This window comes from Anolis carolinensis, chromosome 6 (assembly GCF_035594765.1).
Source record: "Anolis carolinensis isolate JA03-04 chromosome 6, rAnoCar3.1.pri, whole genome shotgun sequence".
Taxonomy (NCBI): Eukaryota; Metazoa; Chordata; class Lepidosauria; order Squamata; family Dactyloidae; genus Anolis; species Anolis carolinensis.
This window is the reverse complement of record NC_085846.1, coordinates 40,651,014-40,675,416: the sequence shown is the minus strand read 5'-3', so window position 1 is coordinate 40,675,416 and position 24,403 is coordinate 40,651,014. Positions and strand designations below refer to the sequence as shown.

Sequence of the window (24,403 nt, the reverse complement as noted above, 5' to 3'; positions counted from 1 at the left end):
GGCAAGGTTCCCAAGATGGTTTTCTTCTAGCCTAAAGTGGTGTGGGAAAAAAAGAGTTTTAAATCCCGTGTCCTGAAGAATTAACCCAAGTGGAAAAACATGACAAAAACACAGAGCTCCAGCCAAATGGAAACCCTGCTTGCCTTACCAGGGATGCCAGTCTTTCCCTCCCTCTCTCTCCTCATATAAAGAAATGAACACCTGAACAAAGCTATAGGTCAACTTAGTACTTAGATGGTAGATGGCCAATGAATACTAGGTGTTATAGGTTATATTTCAGATGAGGGAACTGGCAAAACCACCTCTTGGTAGTCTTTTCCCAAGATAACCCAATGAAATTCCATGAAATCACCATAGATCAACAGGTGACCTGAAGGCACATAAACTAAGTGGGGGAAAGTGTGGTCCACAAGTTGCATACCTGAAGACCCCTGGCCCTCAGAAAAGTTTAGAAAAAATGTGGCTGATTTTATAGATAAAAAATAATCCTGAATGCCCCAAACCACGAGAATAGCACAGCCATCTGGTTCCCAAGACATCTCACAACTGGCCTCAAAATCAACAAACAAAATCAATTGCTCTTAGTCTAGACCCCATAACCAAAAATGGCATGACATCATGGTCCATCACTGAGAAAGCAAGTATGAAGCCCACTAGAAGAAGAAAGAAATGGGTTCTTTCCAATACACAAATACACACACATAAACATGCATATAAACTCATTGCTTTGGAAGCGTTACTTTGGAATTGTCACAATCAGTATGGCCACTGACTCTGTATGTGTGTGGATGAATCTTGATCCAGACTTAATGATACTTAAGTAAAATTACTGAAAAACAAACACGGCAAACCAAGGACATCAAAACAAACACATCTGTTTAACAGAAGAGAAGAAAAGATCAATTGATATGAGTAACAAAAGAAATGGAAAGGAAGCTACAGACTGAAATGTTGTTGTTGTTGAGTGTCTTTAAATAGTTTGATTCATAGCGACCTCAAAGAGAATCTATTGTGAGGTTTTCTTGGTAAGATTTGTTTAGGGTGTCCTTTGTCTTCCTCTGGGGAAGAGAGAGTTATTTGCCAAGGTTACTCAGTGCCTTTCTATGGCTGAGCAGGGATTAAAATCTGGATCTCCAGAGTCATAGCTGAATGCTCTAACCACGACACCACACTGACTCCCAGACCAAAATATAGAAATATTAATAATCTGAATGGGCAACTTCAAATATTTCAAGGACAATTTACTTCTTCTTCTGAAGAATATCTGAAAGACTGTTTTGAAGTTCTAAGTAGTAGAACAAATGGATACTTATTATAATGGTGCACTATAAATGTAATCAGTAAGACAACTTAATTGGAAAATAGCAAACAAACTGTACAAACATATTTTTACCAGGCTGGTTTCTATTCCAGTGGGTATATGTGACTTCATCCCCACTCAACCAATGGAAGGAGCCTGTTTCATTTATGTCTTGTAGAGCTGTCCAGAAATATTCATCTTCCCAGCCATAAATTAGGCTGCTCACATAGGCCTGTTCAAACCTTGTCAAGGGAGACAAAGAAATGTGTCAGTCACTGCCTCACCACATCCACCAATACTTGTTCTTTCCACAAGAGCTTGATGTTCAATATGTCTGTCTGCCAATTTGCAACCACCTGGTTTCGAGGTAGCTTCTGGTCCTTCCAAAGACAACCCAAAAGACCATGGGCCTCACTCACCTTTCCCTTCTCCCCAAATCTGCAATGGAATATATTGGTCGAGTCAATGCTACAAAATTCATCTGTCTAACTGACTCACCTGTTGGTGATAGTGACGAGAGTAGAGCCATAATCCATGCACATTTTTCGGGCTTCACTGTACACCACATGGTCAACTCCTAGCCAATAGCAAGATGGACTGTGCCATTTCCAACCCTGAAAATAATAATAATAATAATAATAATAATAATAATAATAATAATAATAGTCACCCACCTCTCATCATTAAAACACCCAGATAACGCAATACCAGTACAAAAATTAAAACACAACAAAGCAACATACTGGAATTTTTCATTAATTTAAGCTGACAGAATTTTGTTCTGATTTGATTGGGAGGCCATTATGAAATATATGTTTTGCTTCTATTGTTGTTGCTATGATCAACATAAATAGCAGCAGCAGCTTGAAAATCCCCTTTATAATCTGGACTAAAATGTAAAGCAAACTTACTGCTCCACCAACATGGAAACCAGCAGCCAACTCTACCATACCACTCTGGAGCCCATAGCATCTCCAGTTATTATAATTATTTTAATTTGGGGGGGGGGGGTGTTGGGGGTCCCTTTTTTGGTGTTCTACAGAATACAACAGATTTTTTCACACAACACTATGATTGTACTTTAAACACCATGGTTGCATCCTACAGAATCATGGGGTAAATAGTTTGGTGATGCATTGAAGGAAATCTCTGAACAAGTAGTCTAAATGCCTCTCCCTAAACTGCAAATCTCAGAATTCGATAAAATGGAGTCATGGTAGTTAAAGCAAATCATAGCATAATTTGCAAGTATGTATTTCAATTGTTGACAAATCAGCTCTGTGATATCCTATGAACAAGGAACCTCCAAGATGTCTGTTACTAACAGGCCTGTTCCCTTCATCATGTCTATTCATTCAGTCTCCCTTTTTTCCCTACTGCCTTCCACTTTAATTTTTTTCTAATGAGTTATGTCTTCTTGTGATATGTGTAAGATGCTATGGCCTTAATTTTTTTTTTTTTTTAAAAAGGAAAGTGGAAATCCAGAATAGTGCAGAAAATGATTTCCCCCCATAACTAGTTGGCTGCTGCCTTCCAAAGTTTGAGCATCCTTCTTCCATTCCCTTTCTCCCAGAGTAACACAGAATAACACTCATTTGTGCTGTTGCAAGAGTGAAAGCCAGTGGCACCAGCCAACAAGAAAGCACCAGGAAAGAAAGAGGGGAAAAAATAAACATGGTGACATAGATGGCAATGTTCCTCCTGTGAGTTTACAATATTGAAAACATGCATTTATTTATTTATTCATTTTTACATACATACATACATACATACATACATACATACATATCTCACCTTTCCTCAAAATCTGGAAACCAAAGCGGCATATAAAAATGAAAGCAGACAGAAATAAACACAGAGAAAGAGGTTAAAAACTAGAAAATGTTATAGGTGAAATATAATTAAACTATCTGTAAAATTATGAACCATTTAAAACAGGCATAGGCAAACTTTGGACCTCCAGGTGTTTTGGACTTCAACTCCCACATTTCCTAAGAGCCAGTAGAAATTGTGGGAGTTGAAGTCCAAAACACCTGGAGGACCAAAGTTTGCCCATGCCTGATTTAAAGCATATCCATTAAAAAAGCAAGAAATGAAAACAATACAGCACAGTACCACAAGTCCTTTTATTACATCTAGGAGTGAACATATTACACCCATACTAAAGTCAGATATCCTTGGTGTATAGGGTACTGTACGTCACAGACTACACTCAGAAGCACACCAGTCGCCAATGGTGCTGCTGTACTGAAGGAGTGTGTGTGCTCCCTGTCATTAGCTTTGCAGTTTGGCTGCAGCAATTCAAGTCATCTGAAGTTTCAAAGTCAGTCCCGCATATGGAATGTTATAATACCCAAATGGGTGTCTTTAAGTCATAGGCCTCCATGGCCTGATAAGACAGCTTCAGGAGGAGGTGCAGTGAACACATAACTTTCAACTGGATAAATGAACTCCTACTCACTGCAGAAGTTTAATTCCACAGACCAATGGCCGAAGCACCAGACAGAACATCCCTAGTACTACCTGCTGGGATGCCAGTCCAGGAAGAAATTCAACCAGTGTATAGAGCTGTAAACAAAAGGCTCCAAATCCCATCCCAGTAAGACACCCTAGAAAGATGTCTTCATCGAAAGCTTCCAAAAGGTCCAGTAGATGCAAGAGCAACATATTCCTCAATCTAATTCCTGGAACAGGTTGTCCACAGATGCAGAGAACCTGCCAGGTAGGGGGACAGAATAACTATCTATGGTGTAATTGGCAGGTGTGTAATGGGAGTAGCTACAACTGAGAATATAATCAGAATCAAGAACAGTGATGTCTGGTTAGGCAACATTACAAGTACTATATAGCTAAGCAGAGAGCTAAAAATGATGACTCAGATGTTGTGGTTGAAACAGAGGCTTACGAGCAAAACAAAGCAAAATCTTTGTAAATGGCAGTGTGGTATCCAGCAGCCAACAAATCACAAGCCACATATAGAACTTGCTTTCTGAGGGAAAACAAATGCAGATTAGAGAATCTAACCAAAAAGATAAACAAACACATTCTTGAATTCCAACAGGAAAAGATATATAAGGAGTTCTTCCCTTCTCAGAGGCTCCAGGGCCAGTAATCTGCTGTAATGGGACTTGCTTCAGGACCTGGACAGACCCTATCACAAACACAGAAACTCTCCCCACCTTCCAAAATAATACTCACAACCAGAAGTGGCCACAAGCCAATGTTGCTTTCCCATAAAAACACTTTTGTGGGACTTGTCAGGAAAAAATAAAAGAATTCAAATCCATTATGGTTTCAACAAACTATGAATCCCAGAATTCCATAGAATACAGCCATGGCAGTTAAATTGGAATAGAAGTGCAAGAGCTGTGTTGTGTAAAAAGGGTTCCTTGCTGATTTCAAGCAAAGGCGACCTCCCTTTTATTGGTCAAAACAAAAGGAAGTCTGGGTGGCTTGAGGGCAGTGTAAAAACACCCAGAGTTGAAAAGCAAGCCTGTCAGTGCAATCCTGTCCATGCTTCCTCGAAAGTAAGTCCCAATGAATTCTGTGAGGCATTTCTCCGAACAGATAATGCACTGGATTGCAATGTATGTCTCTCTGCCTCGTTCTCCTAAGTAAAAACACTCAATTAAGACTGACCTTGCTTGAATAAGTCCTTACGTTGGCTGCCGCAAGCATTACAAACACAGCATAAAATGACAGAAAGGTTACAAGAATCACTTGAAACCACTAGCACTTCATGTAAGTAAACAAAATCAATTTGGCTGGTATGGTCTAGAGTGCCGGAGGCACCTTGTACATCTCAGGGAATTGGGTTAACTGGCCTTGCAATCCTGTCTGGAATACTGAGGTTTTCAGGAGCACCCATTTGTTTAGAAAGACAATAAACAATTTTTGGACATAGGCTGAATGTCAAGGATTGTGATCTCTTCACAGGGTAAAACTTGTCCTATTTATCTGTTTGAAAGCTAGTCTCTTGACCTATTAAAAGCAGCTATCTAGGTTAATTTTCAAGGTCACAGCACACACAATGAAGCAGCCAATAAATTTAGAAAGAAAAAATGCTATCAAGAAGGCTGCTTTGTGGGCACTGAAATCATCCTGTCAGCCTACCCAAGCGGTCAGTATCTGGCCCTTGATCTGAGAAGCGAAAACTCAATTGCTTTCTTGAGCAAAAGAAAAGAAAGTTCAAACCTCACCACAGCCTGCTTTCATATTTCTGGTTTGTTGATGTTGGAGACTCTCCGGAGCTGGAAACACAATGGGGCCTCTTAAGGCCAAGGCAGCTCAAACTGGTAAGGCAGATGGAAGGGGGATTCTGTTTTGAGATCCTAAAAGCATCTTTTGATGGCAACCACAGACTCCACCACTATCAACTGGAAAAGACTTTGAAAAGAGGCAGCAGGTCAAAACTTGAGCGGGAAGGAAAGAAGGAGGAGAATAAATGAGCAGGAACAAAGAAGCATCAACTCCTGGAAACTCAGCAGGTGGGGAAGGAAAAACAGACATAGGAAGTTTCAGTCTGGAAGATATTTTGGTCTTCTCCCAAAGCACAATGCCAGGCATAGAACTATTGAGACATAAGGAAGGCAGAGGATCATCTACTCCCGCTTTCCCAAAACGTAATACCTCCAGATGTTTGGGGTTTACAACTCCCATGGTACATGAATCACTGTCATACTGAATGGCCTTGCAGTTGGAATCAAAAACACCTAGTAATCTCTAGGATGAAAAACAGGTGTAGCCCACTGCTTTAAAATCAGTAGCACCATCAGATGAAAAACAATAATCTCAGTTGAACCTAATTTTCAGGACAAATATTCTACTAGGCCAGTGGTTCTCAGCCTATGGGTCCACAGGTGTTTTGGCCTACAACTCCCAGAAAACCCGGCCAGTTTACCAGCTGTTAGGACCCCCAGGTTGAAAACCACTGTACTAGGCTTCTTGAGTATCACAGTCACCATACATTTTCTAGCCAAGCCAAAATGGAGAGAGAAGCAGAGAATAAAACTTAAAGAGATTCCCTTCCTTGCAATGCTTCTGCCTGATTTTCTAAGGCATTTGCCAATTTTAGAAGATAAAAGGAGAAAGACAGATTCAGCAGAAGTATATTTTTCTTGTGACCCCTCTTGGCTCTCTGTTCTGGCTGAAAAGCATTCTGGGCCAATTATTTACTGATTGATTCATCTCACTGATTTGATTTACATTCTGCCTTTCTTCTAGGATTGGTTTCAAGATATTTTTTTTTAAAGTTCTAGTCAAGGCAGAATGACTTATATGTAACACATATTGAATTAATCATACTATTAAAACATCAGTTAGAATTATTTTTAAATTTCACACTTGTAATTAAGTATTACAAAGCCCGGAACATCCCCTTAAGAAGATCTCTGAGCAAAACAGGCAATCGATAAAATCAATAGTTGGCTGAATGGAAATGTTTTTGCCTGCTAACTAAAGGACAACAATGGGAGAACCCATTCCAACCTCCACTGAAAATAGGGTTTTGCACTTGGGATTTGTTCTACCTTGAACTCTTAGCAAATCCTAGAGCAGGACAAGGTTCTGCTCCATCAAATGAGATGAAGGCACCTATTCTCCCTTACCTTCCAAGCCTCAGCTTTCAACTGTACCTGAATCCTCCCAACACAGCTATGGCCCATTGGTGGAGGCAAAGGGAGAGATCTCAGATCCAATCTGGCAACCTCAGTAGGAAGGGAGTCCCATAACATGGCCCAAAGGAATGGAGAAGTCATTATTGTCTATTTCTCAAGATGGGATGGAGAATCTTCAGCCTGCTGCCATACCTACTACTCCCATCATACCTCACCATTATCAAGTCTGACTATGGTTGGGGAAATGGGGGGGGAGGGGCAGGGCAGCTCATAACAATTCCTGACTGGGTGGAGATAGCCTTCCCAACAGACTCTTGGTTAAAATCAGCTGTGGACCAAGGTACTAAAGTGCTCTCAGCCATGTTTCCAATTGGAGAGCTTGTATGACATCAACCACATATTTCTATATTGGGCAAAACTGTATGTAAAGGTATATGTAGCATATGTGAAGTTAAAGGCATATTTATGAATAAAATTCTATATAAAGGGGGATGGCGTTTTCAGGCACCATAAAGGGCCCACGTCTCTTTCTTGCTGCTAAATTTTTTTCCTGTTTTCTGGTTGTTGATGTCAACTGATGTATTTTTATCATGTTTTTACATTTCCAATTTTAATTGTTTTAATTATATTGTTTATTTGTTAAAAAGGTAAAGGTTTTCCCTGACGTTAATTATGTAACTTTGTAATCCTTGTTTATGCTGGGCTTAGTTCCCATGTAAGCCGCCCCGAGTCCCTTCATGGCACGATAGAAGAATAAAGTTGTTATTATTATTATTATTCCTGGTTGTGTGGGAGACCTATGGATGCCTAGAGGTCTGTGGGGGACCTTGTTATGATGCTGAAGACAAAAGAGAGATGTAGGGAGGAAAGAATAAGAGAGGGTAAGATATTTGAAGTCAGCCTTCATCTAAGTTTGCAATGCTGCCTGCCAAAAATACCATCTTGGTTGCTTTATGACAAGAGACAGGGGTTGCTGGTGTTTTAGCGGGGGTTTGTGAGCCAGCAAAGGGACAGAGAGCCTCTGACAGCTGGAGGGAACTTCAAGGGTAAATGTAAACATCCAGCTGGAAAAAACTTAGAAATGCTGATGTTGGGAACAAAAAGAAGGAGAAGGAAGACCCACGGCTAGTGTGTTACATTTTAAATTTGGATTCAAATTACTGGCCAGTACTGAATTTGCAATATGGCAGCCTTGAAAAGTCAGCTGTTTTCATACTCATTTTCCCAAATCTGTAAAATGGGAACAATTTTGAACTAATTAACAAAGTTATCAAGAGACAGAGAAAAGTAACAAAGATTAAAAGTAAGCAAACCAAAAATAACAATAACTAGTTCTAATTTTAAGAACATTTTAAGAAAAACCTTAATCAAAAAATTATACCTTTAATACAACTGGTTTGGAGGAAAATCCCTTTTTTCTGGGACAGATAGCTCAAGTTCACTGAAGCAGAAAAATGTGATAAAATAAACAGTGGGAGTAATGCCCATCTCTGTGCAACTGTTTTCTTGGTTTGCATTTTTTCTATACTTCTCTTTTTCTAAGACTGGATCTACACTGCCCTATATCCCAGATTATCTGCTTTGAACTGGATTATATGAGTCTATATTTCTAGATAAATGTGGGATAAACAGATAATTTGGGATCAGATCCTGGGCTATAGATCCAGCTTGAAATAGACGTGTTGAATAAGCTAAAAATGTAAATGATATTAATATGCCAGAGTTTTTTAATACCAAAAGAAACAACCTTGCAGTTGAGCAACAACAATCCACAATAGCTGAACTTCATAAAATAATGGTAAAAGAAGAGATAATGAGCAAGAAAAATTAAGTTCTCCCAAAGCTGTAGGACTGCACCTCCCAGCTGCCTAAACCAGCACCAGCCAAAGATGAGGGATGCTGTAGATCTCAACAACAAACAGAGGGCTTCATAATTCAAACACAGAATATATAGTCAGAAAATAGCTGTCAGAAAGGTTTACTTATAACCTGAGCATTTTCAAGTGAAAAACAGCAGAAGTGCATTTAGAAGCATATTGTCTCCATTCATTATGTATGCCAGTGAAGACAATGTATCTGTACAGTTCACCAACTGATCAATTTAAAACATGGGGAAAGCAAACCAGGTAAACACATGTCTTCTGAAGGTGAGAGAAGAAAGATGGGGATTTTCCGGATCTCAGAACCCAGCAATGCTTACTTATACACAGTGCCACATCCAGGCATTTGTAATTCATGAGCACAGATTTGAACATCTAATTTCTTGCTGCCCCCATTTTTGGTATATCCAGGCAAATTTCTATAAAGCACTTCAATCATTACACAGGGCTAGATTCAGAAATCAGTATGTTATATTAATTCAAGAATGGTTGTTTGCCCCAAGGGTTGGGAACAGAGGAAATGAGTATCTGAGATGGAAGAAGGATTTTTTTTTAAAGGAGGGGAGCTTTGGGATTTTCCTTTGGATGGAACACTGGCAATGTGAACAACACTATGCATAATATGCATGATTGAGACTCCAGATGGGAAAAGCAACATCGTTCAAAACTAAGCTTTTTGGACCACAGACCCTGTAATACCTCAGTAAACACAACCAGTGAGTTCAAAATTTTCAAAGCTCTGGCTCCTTGACCAAATCATTTTGGACTGTTTTTTAAAAATGCACAAAACTATACAACAGAATGGGAGAGTAGCAAATATGCAGGGATATAATGAGGAACACAGCGAAGTAACAAAGTCACTCAAGTAAGGTTTCAGACAGCATTGGTGATGACTGAGAAATTGACACATTTTGTAATTAGAACTGTGATGGATTTTAAACTAGTAGCCACACCAAAATACTACCTTCCACTTAGGAGAAGTAATTCAGAGGCTGCTTGGCCAAACCACAATCACAATGATTTCCATCACTCTTCTGTCGAAATCCCACAACCACTAAGCCAAGTTTTAGCAACCAGGCCTTAAAAATCCTCATCCTCAAAGCTGTGTAATAAATTTCATTTAAGAGGTGTCTAAACAAACAATCAAATTCTAACCAACTGTGGCCACTTTTCTTCTCTGGAAAAGAGCAAAGCAGCCTTCCTCTCCTCTACAGAGAATTCAATACTTAATCTCGGAAAAAAACATTCAAGTAACCTTCACAGATCTCTAATATCTCTCAACATTTCACTATTTAAAAGCCTGAAATATGCCAAAAAATGAATGTGCCCCCTTCTTATTCTCTGGCATTCTTGGTGCAGAGGTGGAGAGATCTTGGCATTGATAAGGTGGACAAGAGATGTTCCTTGGATGTGGCACATTTGGGCTGCAAGGGGAAAGGAGAACTCGGATGCTGCACACCTGCACAGGCATCACACAGCCATGCACTATCTTCTAAAGGGCAATGGCTCATTTTAAAAGGGCAGAGAACATATTGCTTGCTTTTATATTTAACAAATTTTACATGCACCTTGTTTTTTCCCCTCCATCCCTTTGTTTGCAAATACTATTTACCAAGTAATGCCTGAAAAGATTTATATCCATTGCCAAGTGGGTGGGAGAGGCCATGATGTAAGAATCCATCAGGTAGCCCTTGAAACACAAAACACACCCTCCTTTCCACTTTCCACCACATTTTGTCCTGAGTTTTGGATGTAAAATGAAAGGCTTTGTTACCTTTCTGCAGCCATGGTCCTCGTCTTCTCTCCCTTGACTGACACGACCTCGCTTCTTACAGACAGAAGGCAGTGTCTGGTTGCAGGGGCTGTCATTCCATCTCCCTTCCTGGATGGAAAGCAGAAACATTCCAGTTTAAGGAAAGGCATATGCACAATAAGTGATGATTTCAAAATACTCCAACTATGTATGGTATACCTTCACTGGCCTACATTCCTGCTACATCAACTAGGGTTCCCAGATCTCAGTCTGGCCCATCTTCTCCAGTTCTTAGGATTAGGAGGAATCTCAAGCAGAGAGTGCAGCCTTCAAAAACATGTCTGTCCCACCATCTCTCTCATTTTTTAGGCTTTGTGGTTTTTATTTGAATGACACATTCCCACTGTGATTCATGCTTAATGGCCTCAACAAGGGCTGCTTTTTGTACTATTGCCAGGGCTTGCCTCCTGTGACATTGTGAGGAGCCAAACCCAAATTTGAAGTTTTGGCCTTGAAATCTCAAGGCCTGTGACAGTCCTGACCTGGCAACCCTGGAGTCAACTGATTATCTAATTGATTCAAAATGTGTTTGAATCTAGTTGATTCAAAGTACTTGCCACACTTAAGTCCACAGCAATTTAGTCTTCACTCTCTCGTTTACTGCACTTTCTACTGCCCCTCTACAATCAGTCCACCTTTTCCCAATGGAAGACTTTTTGCCATGCTTCTGCCATTACATATGTCTGGGACATGTTATTTTTTCCCGTTAGGGAAATATCCACCCAAAAGATCTACTATAACCCAGAGCTCAGGTAGCCTGAGATGCCATTTTGAGGGAGATGTTAATTAAGAAAAATGAGTTAGAGTTTATTCAGAATCAATTTATCCTTGTTGCATGAAAGGAAAGCTTTAATAAACAAAGTATTGAAGGGGAGAACAGAAAGTGAACTGTGTTTTGGAGGTCATCCCTGACTTTTAAAAAAGGATGTTGTTTGTTTGTTTGTTTTGGCCATACTATAGCAGTGGTTTATAACCTTTGGTCCTTCAGGTGTTGGGGATTTCAGCTCCCAGAATTCCTGACATTTGTCCAAGCTGTTTGGGGCTTCTGGGGGTTAAAGTCCTAAACACCTGGAGGACCAAAACCTGGGAACCAGTGGTCTAAACGGATGGGGCTTTGGATGAGTCACTACTTGTTTTTTTTTGGGGGGGGGGGTGCAGAGCTAGAAGCTACCAGCTACCCTGTTTCCCCAAAAATAAGGCAGTGTCTTATATTAATTTCTGCTCCCAAAGATGTCCTAGGTCTTATTTTCAGGGGATGTCTTATTTTATCATGTCTGGACACTACTAGAGAAATGTGATATTTGTGTCTCAAACATTGCACTGGGTCTCAGAATTTCTGTGAACACCTGCACATCCACAACAGATCTTTATGTCACTGAATTTTGCAGTAGTGGTGTTCAAATCAATGATAGGTAAAGGTTCCTCCCTTGACGACGGCGGCGGCTCCCTCCTCCTTCACTGAGGAAGGTGCACGCCTTTCCCTCCTTCTCCTTCACGCCACATGCGCCTTCCTCGGCGGTGGCGGCTCCCTTCTCCTAGGTCTTATTTTCGGGGGATGTCTTATTTTGGGGAAAACACGGTATATACAACTGCTGCCTCATCCTATGGGACTCAGACTTTGTGGGTCTGCAGCAATCACACCAGTAAGTTATTACAGTTTAAAGGGGGTGTAGAACTAACTGTAGTGATGGAGGAAGAAGGATCTGTTGTTGTCTGCTACAATACGTGTACAATGTTTGACTTCTTGCCAGAGAACCTCACTGACTAAGCTTGCAACAAGCGCAAGTTGGCAGCTCTCTTAGAAGAGAAGGTCAATGGACTGTAGCTACATGGTAAGATTCTTTAATGCATCAGATAATGTGAGGACTTCCTTGGCAAAATGGTGGGAGAATAGATCCTACCGACTCCGAGCCAACAGCAAAGAAACCACCAATGAAGAGGACACTGCAACACTACAACACTGACAGAGCACCACCGTAAGGGGTAGTCACCACCAAAAGCAAACTATGAACAAGTGATATGGAACTGCTCCAACTAATAATAATAATAATGAGCTTTATTTATACCCCGCCTCCTCTCCCTGGAGGGACTCGGGGCAGCTTACAACACAACGAACAAGTACAATAAATGATATACAAAAATAATGACCTATCAATTAATATGCAAACTAAGCAATTATTTCCTACATCTTCTTGAGGATAACAGTAGTGAAGAGATGCAAACAGGAGACCAGCAGCAAGCGACTCTGCATGCCAAAGAAAGGAGCCAATTTTACACAGCAAGAAGAAAAGGAAGATGCTGGTACTTGTGAACTCATTGTTCAGTGGTACAATGGGAACTCTGTGCCAGCCAAACAAGTTAAATAAGGAAATGTCTTCCTGGTGTGTATATCTAGATGTCACAAGTTGCTGAAATCCATCAACAACCTAGAGCAGTGCCCCTTTATTCTGATTCACGCAGGCACCAATGGCACTGCAAAAAACAAAACAAAAACAAAAACCCAAAAACCCTTTGAGCAAATCACCTTGGACTATGAAGCCCTGGGCAGGAACTCAAAGAGTTTAGAAATACAGTGTGAAGGAGGCACCAGGCAGACTGAGCTTCCAGGCAATCATAGATCAGGAGGCTGTGAAATGGGGACTGCAGGGAAACAAAATCTATCAAAGAGCAGAATCTTGCCTGAGGCAGAAGGCAGTCTCAGGATGTGAGCTTCACACAGTACAGTTGGAAATTGGAAATGAGAAAGGGTTGAGCTGACACAGAGACACTTCTGGAATTCAAAAAGAACTACCTATGGTTCCTACTGTGTTCAATAAATCCATTTTTCTTGTTGTTTTTAACCTGTCTCTGACTGGCTCTGGAGCCGGGCCACACATACCAAAAACTAAAGAACCCACACAGCAACACAACCACAAACCTACACTGAAGGAGTCTCCTGAGAATCAGCAACACAATCTATAAAAATTATATCCATCATACACCAGGTAGCCTAGCCAGTTTTACTAATGAAAGATAAAAGTTCACAAGGACAGGAAGGACTACTGCAGGTGAATTGCTAGCTATGCAGATAGTGCTGACGGGAGAGGTTTGGCTTTTAGGACTACAGACTCAATTTCTCAGATGAAAGACTACTAGCTAAAGCTGGGTTAGATGTTACGAAGACCGTAAATAATGTTTTTGGCAAAAGCATGGTGAATCTGATCAATAGGACTTCAACCAAAATTATTAGGAGGTTGGAGATAATAGCTTAAACATCTGTCATGGCTCAATGCTATGGAATCCCTTGATTTACAGTTTGATGAGGCACTAGTACTATTTGGCAAACAAGGCCAAAGATCTTGCAAAACTGCAGGTCTCATGGTTCCACAGCATTGAAACATGGCAGTCAAAAGTAGTGTCAAACTACACTATTTCTACAGTGTTGGTGCAGTCTAAGTCTACAGATGCAATTACAATAGAGTCTCACTTATCCAACACTTGCTTATCCAACATTCTGGATTATCCAACGCATTTTTGTAGTCGATGTTTTCAATAAATCATGATATTTCGGTGCTGAATTTGCAAATACAGTAATTACTACATAGCATTATTTCATACCGAACTACTTTTTCTGTCAAATTTGTTGCATAACATGATGTTTTGGTGCTTAATTTGTAAAATCATAACCTAATTGGATGTTTAATGGGCTTTTCCTTAATCTCTCCTTATTATCCAACATATTCGCTTATCCAACATTCTGCTGGCCCGTTTATGTTGGATAAGTGAGACTCTACTGTAAATGTATCCCTTCTCTTCCCATGCTTACATTTACCTTGGCTGCCCCTCCACTCCTATCTGAATTCTCTTCCTCACTTTCCAACAGACGAGTCTTCAATATTTTCTTTTGTCTGCTATTGTACTTAAAAAAAACTATGACATACTAAAGTAATACACAAAAATAAAAACGATTGCAGTGTCTATCAATGAATCTGGCAGTTCAAGATACAAAAGAGGAATGGTGTGAAACTGAGCACTAACTGAATCTATACTTCTTTTACATAAAATGTGTTCCAAAAAAGAGGGAAATATGTATAATGGTAGAGCTTAAGATTCCAAGAACTAGTGATTTTGTCCACTGTCATTTCAATGAAGAGTCACATTTTAATATGCAAGCAAATATTTAGTTAGCTAATTCCATCCATCAATTAATCCTTTGCACAGCAAATAAGAACAGGACCCTGAGAACAGTATCAGCTTCCCATGAGAAATTCCCTTCCACTCTTCACATACCGGTCCCCAGATAGTCACACAGTCCTCCAGGCTGTCTCGGAAATTGTTGGGCTCGAAGGGGTGCCAGAATGTGAACTGCACTGGTGTGCCGTCTGACCACTCAAAATTCATCTGTAGCCTCAGATCATTCAGGCCAATCCAAAGTTCTTCTACATCTGCCAAAACCAGGCATTTAGAAAAAATTAACAATTCCAGTTCATTTGTATCCCCTCCACTTTGTGAGCATTTGAACAGAAAGCTGCATTCTTGGTATCTTCTATTAGGACTATAACCTTACAGTAGACATACATGCTACAGTACAAGATATAGTTCTTCAAGCAGCTGCCCCCCGGTTTTCTCTTGTACTTATATCAATTCCAGCATAGATTTTCTTAATCCATTCTGTTTAACTTTTTTTTTTTTTGAAAAAATGGATTTGTTTTTAAAGTACTGAATAAATGTTTGCATAATGTATCCTGTTTCAGAGTTTATTTTAATCTGAGATACTCAGATTTTTTTGTAACCTGAGAAAATATCTCTCTAGAAATCTCTAGTTTCTTTAGTGTGACTCTATGGGTAACTTCCACAGGAAGTTGATCACTGATTACTAGAGAAACCATATCAATGAAATCTGTGAATAATCAAATCCACAAATATGGAGAGGCAACTGTACTTTAGAGCTTTTCCATGTTTCGTCTGAAAATATAATCACAAGAAAACACAGTTACATACAAGACAATACCTCCCTATGTATTGAATTTGATGGCCGCTTACCTTGCTTGATCTGCTTGGTAACAAACTCCAATTCAGAAAGGGTGTGGATGCTCACCAGGTCACCTTCACTCCGCAAACAAGTTTTCTTAGCATCCAGCCAGCTTTTCTTTTCACTGATCAAGCGGTAGCAGTTAGTCTGGAAGGGTTGCCAGCTCGGATCACAGTCCACCTTCAACTCAGTCTCTATGGAGATTGGGATCATGAGGTATTGTCAATCAGCATTTGGAACTATTATGTGGCTTATTTAATTTCAAGCTCTTCAATTGTTGAGCTGACCACCAAAACTGACAAACTAGAGAGCAGGAGTGCTTCCAGACAGGCAGTTCCTAGGTTTGTGAATCAAATGAAACAATTCCATCCTTCTTTCCTTAACAGACATTTTTCCCAGTAACAAAAAAAACACACACAACACGGAAGCAGTGTTACAAAAACACAAGAGAGTAAATTTGGACTTCCTGTAAAAGTCTAGAAATAAGGTATAGCACAATATAAGTCTCATCTGCAAGCTTCTCAAAATCTCACAGGATCACATCAAAGCTTATTTTTTAAAAATACAACTCCCAGAATCCCTAGGCAGCATGATCAATAGCTGTGTAGGCTAGGGGATTCTGGGTGTTGTAGTACAAACAAAATAAATGTCTCCAAGCTCTGCCATTAAGAGGGCAAACTACGTGTTGCATAAGTCCTATCAACCTCTTCATATTAGAGAGGTTGATAATATCACTGATATCTACATCCAGAACTTTCTTTCATTATGTGTAAAGTTCTGCTTTTAGCCTCTTTCTTGTCACTGACCCCCCTGAACTGACTGCCTCTTAACCACAAAAAAAAAAAAAACCTGCCTGGTCCATTTCCTTTCCACCAACGCAACATACTTCAGTCCCTATACTTAGTGTGAGGTTTTCCACCTCATTCTTTTAACTCTTTTTCCTTTTCCCTTTAGGCGTTTCAAGGGTACCTTTCCACAGGATCCAAACTGATCAGTCCACTTTGCCTATGTCCTTTGTTTTACTCACGACTCAGTCTTTACATTCAGCTTTCTAGACCTCGGAGACTTTGCCTGCCCACAAAAACCACACATTATTTTCTCAATCTGAGCACTTTTCTGCATTCTATTTCTGACACTTCCACTTTGACCAGTCAAAATGTTAGCAAACACTCCATGACTTCCCACCAGCTCAGGCCATGTTTATTAGGTGTTGAGAAAACACAAGCATGTAGTAGTTAATTTAAACTACCCAGCTACTGCCTTCCTCCAAACTACGCACCTACTGAGTATGTATTTAAGGTGGCGTTAGGTTTCTTCTTGCAGATGTAGGGCAAAGCCATGCTGCAGTCCCGGTTCTGCCATCCTCCTGACGACTCTGTCCGAATCACCCCACAGTTTTCCTCATTGGGGTTGTCAGGCTGATCTATAAATATAGAAAGATTATCCATGCTTGAAACCATTCTTATTTAAAGAGAAAAGCACTTCCTTAGAATGGAAACAGGCAAATAACACTTAAGAACACAAAGTATATTTGAAAGTCAGTTCTAGATTTCTGTTCTATATGGTGTTGACATACAGAGGTGGTATTCTCATGATAGCCAGCATGGTGTAGTGGTTTCAATATTAGACTAGGATGCTGAGAGCTCAGGGAGGTTCAATACAGGCAATAAAATCCAGATAGAAGCCATCTTGAGGTTGGAGTATTTACAAAATTGTCCCAAGTCGTGGAAACTGACACACCCTCAACCATGGTCACACTCTCTCAGCCTCAAAGGAAAGCAATAGCAAAGCTTCTCTGAATATATTTTGTCACAAATGCTATGATGGTGTTGCCATAAGTCAGCATTTACTTAAGGGTACAGAACAACAACAAGAAATTTCATGAAAAAAGGAACAGGGCAGGCTCTACAGCTTTTGCTAATTCAAAAAGCAGAATTTCTACTGTTCCTGGGTCATATATGATGGAGAAGCAATTGTTCATAAATGATGGACCCAACATCATATCATTGCTCAGATATGGAAAACCATCCCAGAATTGTAAAACTTAGCATTCTCAAAAAAGATACCACCATCATCCTCAAACATGGTATCACGTGTTAAAACATATTCTCCTTTTTTGTGTAAAAAAAATCCTGTTCTCCAAATAATAAATGAATAGTCAATTCAGTTCTGGAGATACTCTTATCACATTGATGTCACTGAATACTTCTAAACAACAATTAATATTAAAACCAGACCATATTAGAGTGAAAATCTGAATCAGTTTCATCCCAATTATGGCAATCATAATTTAGTTAGGTAACTTGGTCAAATTGGTGTTAAGTAATAGCAAGGGATTTATCCATTATTAATTGGAATGTAATTCTGAACTGATTATCCAGCAAAAAAGGGGAAGGAGAAACACAAATGTATCATTTACAGTTAATGATTATTTGCAAATGGTTCCAGAAGTTTAGCTCCACCCTTTCTTAGGGACCAGAGAGAATTTCTGCAAATGTACAGAGCAATGAGATGTGGGTGGCATTGACTGGATGGCGGTTATGATGACCCACCTGAGCATCCAAAAGTGTTCTGCAAATAAGTCAAGAAGCATTTCTACCACTCTGAATAAAACAAAGAAGGATTGCTAAACTGATCACAAATCATAAAGTAAGGAGGCAAAACAGGGCAGGCTAATGGTTAAGTCAGTTTGAGTTCCTGGCAAGTACCTCTATCAGACAAATGTTGAAGTCAGGAAGAAAAATTGTTTTGTATTAGTCCTCAAGAAATCTTTCTATACCCTTAGGATGAAGCCAGACATAGTAAAGTCAGAGATATGGATGTGTGTGTTTATATTATACTATTTTAGAACTCCCTGGATCCAAATGTCCACTTAGCTTTATAGGACATACTCAGCTTTATTCATTAACTACTTATGAGACACGGATCTATTTATCTTACTATCTATCTAACTATCTATCCATCCCGTACCTGTCTCTCTCAAAATATTTTGATGCAAGGGAGACTATAAAATACGTAAATGACATATGACAACAGCCTGAAGTTACAAGAAGATAATGTTGATAACACTATGTAACAAAATTTGAAAATTTTTCTGTTCCTGGTTTGAAAATGTTATTCCTGTCTAACTGTGTGGTACTTACTTTGAAAGTAGTTATACTCTAGAAACCTTGTTTTGTGGCTGCCACAAACTATGCTGAATTGGTTAAGATTCGATACTATATTCATTGAAAAACTACAGCAAAATATGCCGCAGGATATCCCATAATAACAAAGTTATTTGCACTTGAATAGACTTTCCCCCTGTTTTTATGATAGAACCAATTGGGAAATGACATTTGTAACCAGGAACAAAAATTGTGTTACATAGTGTAATTCACTGAGATGGCATCAACTACATTTGCATCTGCCTTACCACTTTCCCAGTTAAGGTACTTCAAGGGTGAGTTGTCTGACCACTGCCAGCCTCCATTGAGATCCAAATCATTAAGACCAATCCAAAGGGTTGATCCATATCCTGTTAGCAGCCCTGGAGTAGACAGAGGAGAATGTCAAAGTGTTAGTCCCTCCGTCATAAAGCATGCCTAGTAATGCCTTCACCCTCTGGTCCCAAACAAGCATCCAGGTCTTTTTCTCTCCATCCACCTACCACACCAAAACTGGCTATAAGACTCTCTCCTGATATCAATTCAGTGCAGTCTAGCCTTCTCCAAATACCTTTTCTCTTGAGTAATACACTCACCCCCAATATTTGCTTCTCTTTCTCTTACAAAACATACAAACCCTTTACAGAATTTACCCATTCTCCAACAACTCATTGTGACACCTGAACAAACCTAGTTTCCAGCCACTGAAGCAGATCAAGGAAAACAGGATTACTCAAACAGCATTTGTCAGCAGACACAGACAAGACAGCTGTATTGAGCAAAATAAACTTCCTGGCTATTTTTACCAACAGAGATAAGGAACCCATTGCTCACCATTGATGTAAGTTTGCTCGTGGATCTCAGTGATGCTAAGCAAGTTGGCCCCTTGCTGCTCGCAGCTCTTCCCAGCTTCCTGCCAAGAAAGGGTGGACTGAAAGTTGAACTGGTAACAGCTACTAGTAAGCTGGTCTCGGTCCCAGAATGTATCACAGTCATTACCTAAGTAGAGAGGTCATGAAAAGAAGTTACTGCAAATTAATAGACCCAATACTAATGCAGTGGTTCTCAACCTGTGGGCCCCCAGATGTTTTGGCCTTCAGCTCCCAGAAATCCTAACAGCTGATAAACTGGCTGGGATTTCTGGGTGTTGCAGGCCAAAACACCTGGGGGCCCATAAGTTGAGAACCACTGCTCTAATGCATCAACAGTCACCCTGTGAGCAAGGGTCTGCAAGGAAAAAGTGACAAAAAAGACCTGGCCACTTTGATGAACATGTAATAATAGTCAAGAGCAAAGGATTGGGATCATTTCCCAGCTTTTGTATTATGTAACTGAGGTGAAGGGTAAGATCTTGGGTGAGAGAAAAGGGGGTGTAAGGTAGACTGGGAACAAAGGAGATAAACATAACTTAATGTGGGCAGCAGAGTTTTTATATAGACAAACATTTGTTTCACACAAATGATTCAAACAAAGCACTCACGGGTTGGGGAATGCAGTCTTTATATAAGCTAGCACAATGAAATATGTAACCTACTCTGAATTAATATATTTAATATATGGCATACTATCTGTTACAAGTAAACTGCTTAATGCCACTCTGTCAAAATGTCATTCTATACAAGTGCTTCCACTCTATTAGACCTGCATGGTATTTCATGTGTATCTTATCTGCATTGTAGGGTAAGAGATTTAACCCCTTTTCCCAATAAATGAACAGCTGTGTTTGCATGGAATGTTTAACAATATTTTAGCTACTTTGGGTGAAGAATCCATCACGGAAAAGAATAAAACAGTACATCTCCTGTTTGAAGAAGATCAAGCTGGCTAGAGAAGACCCCAACATAACTTTGTGCAATACTGGATGGAAATAGGGGAAAAGGTAGGAAGGAAGGGGAAGGGGCCTGAAGGGGTGGTGATGCTGATATTGTTGTATCTTGAAATGTTAGCAGAGGACATAAGATAAAGGCATGGAAAAGGAGAGCAAAGAGGCTTGGAGAATAATATGGACACTTCAAGGGTTAAACTCAGAAACTCAACATTACACATGGCCCAGTTTCATACAAAATGGAGCTTACTCTTAATAGGACAGAATCCCCATCGTTCATCTTTGCCATAGTCCTGTGTAGTGGCACACCAGAGATGACCGTCTCCACGACCCATGCTGGTGCAATCATAGAACCACTGATTATCATACTTGAAAGGGATGGTGCAGGGCTTCCCATGGGAATTGCCTTGGATGGTGTAAATTTCTGGAGTGGAGGAGAAAAAAATCATGATGTAATACCGGCCCTCCCAAAATAGTATAATTCGATGAAATATCTCTGCTATCTACACTCAGAGCTTGGAAAAAAACATCTTTTGGACCACAATTTCCAGAATCCACAGCCATTCTGTACAAAAACCCTCTTTCCAAATGCTTATCTATGGTCCTCCATAAAATTCAGTGAGCCCTTTTCAATTCCTTTGGCCAAATATGTCCTCCGCATACCATGCCTGACCTCAAGTTAATCCAACACACATTACAGCTGGAAGATTGCTCCACTGAGCACATGATGAAATTTCTTCCACATGCAGTAGAACTATGCACACTCTGCATTAATAAACTAAACATTAAATTCTGCATCAGGGAAGGACAATATGGGCTGCACATGACTGTTTGTTAAGGATAGGGTGCAAACTGAAAAGCTTGAAGGTAATTACACCAGCTGCCCAGCAAAATCATAAAAGTAGACTTGTGCACTAAAATAAACTTCTCAATATTCAGCAGCCAAACAGATCTTGGGCAGTGTATGAAAAATGTATGTCTCCCCCCCCCCCCCCCCCATTGTAGCCCTTTACGGTGGCAATAATAGAAATAGTGAAATACTGGAAAAGCTCTACTCAACAGGTTTTGGAGGATACCTTTTAATCAATATGCATTCTGATATGCAGCTCAGTTCTTCTGTGCAAACTGCTCTTTTAGCCAGGTTTCGTTTTAAAAAGAAAATCATGCTCTTTTACTACAATATATGGGTTGGACCTAGATTCTGCCGTGCTTAGAGGATGTCTTCATTTAAATCTCATACATGTCAATGGGTTTCCTCTCAACATCATTAAATCAAGGTCCAATTGTACAGTTTCTTTACTACATTTTTAATATAAACTGCATCAAAGTGGCCCAAATTATTTTCTAATGAGAGCTGAATTTTGTAGCTTGGGCTAATTTATCAGATTAAACAGATGTGTAGTTACAGCTGCATCTATGCTGCTATATAATCCAGTTTCTGAATCCAGATTCTCTGCTTTGAATTAGATTATATAAATCTACACTGCCAATAATCCAGTTCAAAGTAGAAAATCTGGATTCAGAAACTGGATTATATGGCTGTGTAGATGGGGCCTAAGTTCCTATTTTGAGACTTCCTCAGTACTACTCACATATATCTGTTTATCTTTGTAGCTTTAAGGGCATTGCATGTTTCTCTACAAAAGCTACAGTTCTCTGACTCTACCAACTTGATTAATTATCAATCTGTGTACTTTTATGGCATGACTGTTGAACCACTGAATAAATGCACAGGCTTGATGATAAGATCAAGACTAAATTAATCAAATTTAGTGAATCCCAGTGAAATCAGGAGCTTAGCCTGACTAATGTAGCCTGGATCCAAACTAGACTGAGGTGGCCTTTACAATGCCACCGCACAGCTGCTTCCCATGCAGACTGACACAAATGGTTGAATTCAAGAGATATCCAAAGTGCCCCATGGTTCGTGGCTTTGGAGCCAGGCCATTCTTGGGCAAAAGAACTACAGTGACAACATGAAAATTACAGATGAGCTTGATAAGCATTTTGGAAAAGAAGTGAATGGCAAATGCCCACATCTCAGAAACACCATTTTTGTTGGCTTTCCCCCTTCCCCTTCTACTTGGGAGATGAGATAAACAAAGCAAAATAAATAGGTCAAATATTTGGATTTCTGATAAAATGTTCTAAATGGGATTTCTCACTGGCAATACCCTTGAGCCTCCAAATTAGTACGTTTTCTGTTTTATTTAATGCAAAGTTTTTTCTATATCGTTATGCCTTTCAAATGATTTCAACTGTTTCAATTTACAGGTATTTTTACATAACCATAATTTATTTTTTAAAAGCTTTTGTAACATCAGGATTCTAGCTGTACTATATATGGCTTTAACCTTTTCAAATCCACCTTGAGTCCCTTGTAGAGAAAGATGGAACATAAAATAAAATAAATCCATAAATCCCTGTTACATAGTGCTACTGAATTTCACAGTCTATTCTATTTCTTGATTTCATGATATGGGAAAAGGGAATTGCTGGGGTATCTGAATATGGTGAGACTGAAAGAAGGTCCTCCTGAAAGAAGACCACCAGGTCTTTCTCAGAGTTTGGGAAAGCTCACAAAGGAAGGTAAGATCCGCCAGCATAGGACATAATCAGTACTCTGAATTGTATCTGAAGATGAACTAGCAACCAGTGGAACTGTAGGAGCAGGGGTGTTATATGATCCCTGTAAAGGCCCCAGTTAACCATTTGGCTGCAGTTCTTTGTACTACCTAAACATTTTCAATCACTCCTCAAAGTCAGTCCCACTTAAAGTGCATTACAATAATCCAAATAGGATTTAACTAAAGTGTATCAAAGCACTTCTGACCAATTCAAAACCCTGGGCCTCCATGCTTAGGACTGACTGCAAGAGTATATTCAAAGAGTGAACCTGCATATTGGAGGTGAGTGTACCCGTCTTCAGCACTGTCTGAATCTCTATTCACTGATCTGCATTTCACCGACCCAGGAACACATTGGACATGTCTGGATTAAGCATCAACTAATTTGCTCTCATCCACTCTATTACAAATGCCAGACATGAGTTCAAAATCAAAACAGTTGCCTTGGAATTTGGTGGAAATTAGAAATACAGCTTGGTGTTACTGACGTACCAAATCCTAGACCTCTAGACAATGCCTCCCAGTGCTTTCAGATGCTGAATAGCACCAGGGACAGGATGGGATCCTGAGCAACCTTAGAGGCCAATGGCTGAGAGGTCAATGAGGAATCTCTCAACATCATAATCTTGTTTCACCTCTACAGTAAAGAATACAGGTTTTTTTTCTGCAGCCAAACCTCTGCCAGAAACAGAGTCTAGAACATGGATGTTTCCAGTATAAGTCAAAGCACTTGTGGGAGGAAGCCACAAAACCTAGAGTGGGTTGGCCAGTTTTGTGGTAAGAGATCCACAGTCTACCTCTGGATTGTAGAGAGCAATGTAAACATGTTCAAGATAAACATGTCAGAAAATTAAAATACATTAGAGCTCTGAATAGACAACTAAACAGGTTAGTCCTAGTTGGGAGAGTAAAAAAAAACCCCTTTCTTCGTGCAATTAATTCTGAGAAAGATGGTCACTAGAACATACTACTTAAAAATAATAATAAACTTCACATTTATGGTTCCATTTGAGAGCATTAGCTGCATTTGCCTGAATCACAGTTAGTGGCTATATACATTCCAACTGCAAGGGATGTATTGTTGAAGGCTTTTGCAGCTGTAATCACTGGAGTGTTGTGTGGTTTCGGGACTGCATGGCTATGTTCTAGCAGCATTTTTTCCTGATCCCCTGAAGATGCCAGCCAC

General features: G+C 39.8%; 1 protein-coding gene across 1 annotated transcript in view; it reads right to left on the bottom strand.

The window, feature by feature from the left end:
- Positions 1-24,403, bottom strand: part of mrc2 (mannose receptor C type 2) — a 73,988-nt gene that overhangs the window by 36,604 nt on the left and 12,981 nt on the right. The window contains exons 3-11 of the mRNA XM_062958212.1: positions 20,841-21,014; positions 19,600-19,764; positions 19,035-19,148; positions 16,899-17,042; positions 15,631-15,813; positions 14,878-15,032; positions 10,570-10,677; positions 1,799-1,914; positions 1,394-1,542 (exon numbers count right to left, since the gene is read on the bottom strand). Of these exons, the coding sequence (XP_062814282.1) occupies positions 1,394-1,542; positions 1,799-1,914; positions 10,570-10,677; positions 14,878-15,032; positions 15,631-15,813; positions 16,899-17,042; positions 19,035-19,148; positions 19,600-19,764; positions 20,841-21,014 (1,308 nt within the window). The remainder of the gene's footprint in view (positions 1-1,393; positions 1,543-1,798; positions 1,915-10,569; positions 10,678-14,877; positions 15,033-15,630; positions 15,814-16,898; positions 17,043-19,034; positions 19,149-19,599; positions 19,765-20,840; positions 21,015-24,403) is intronic.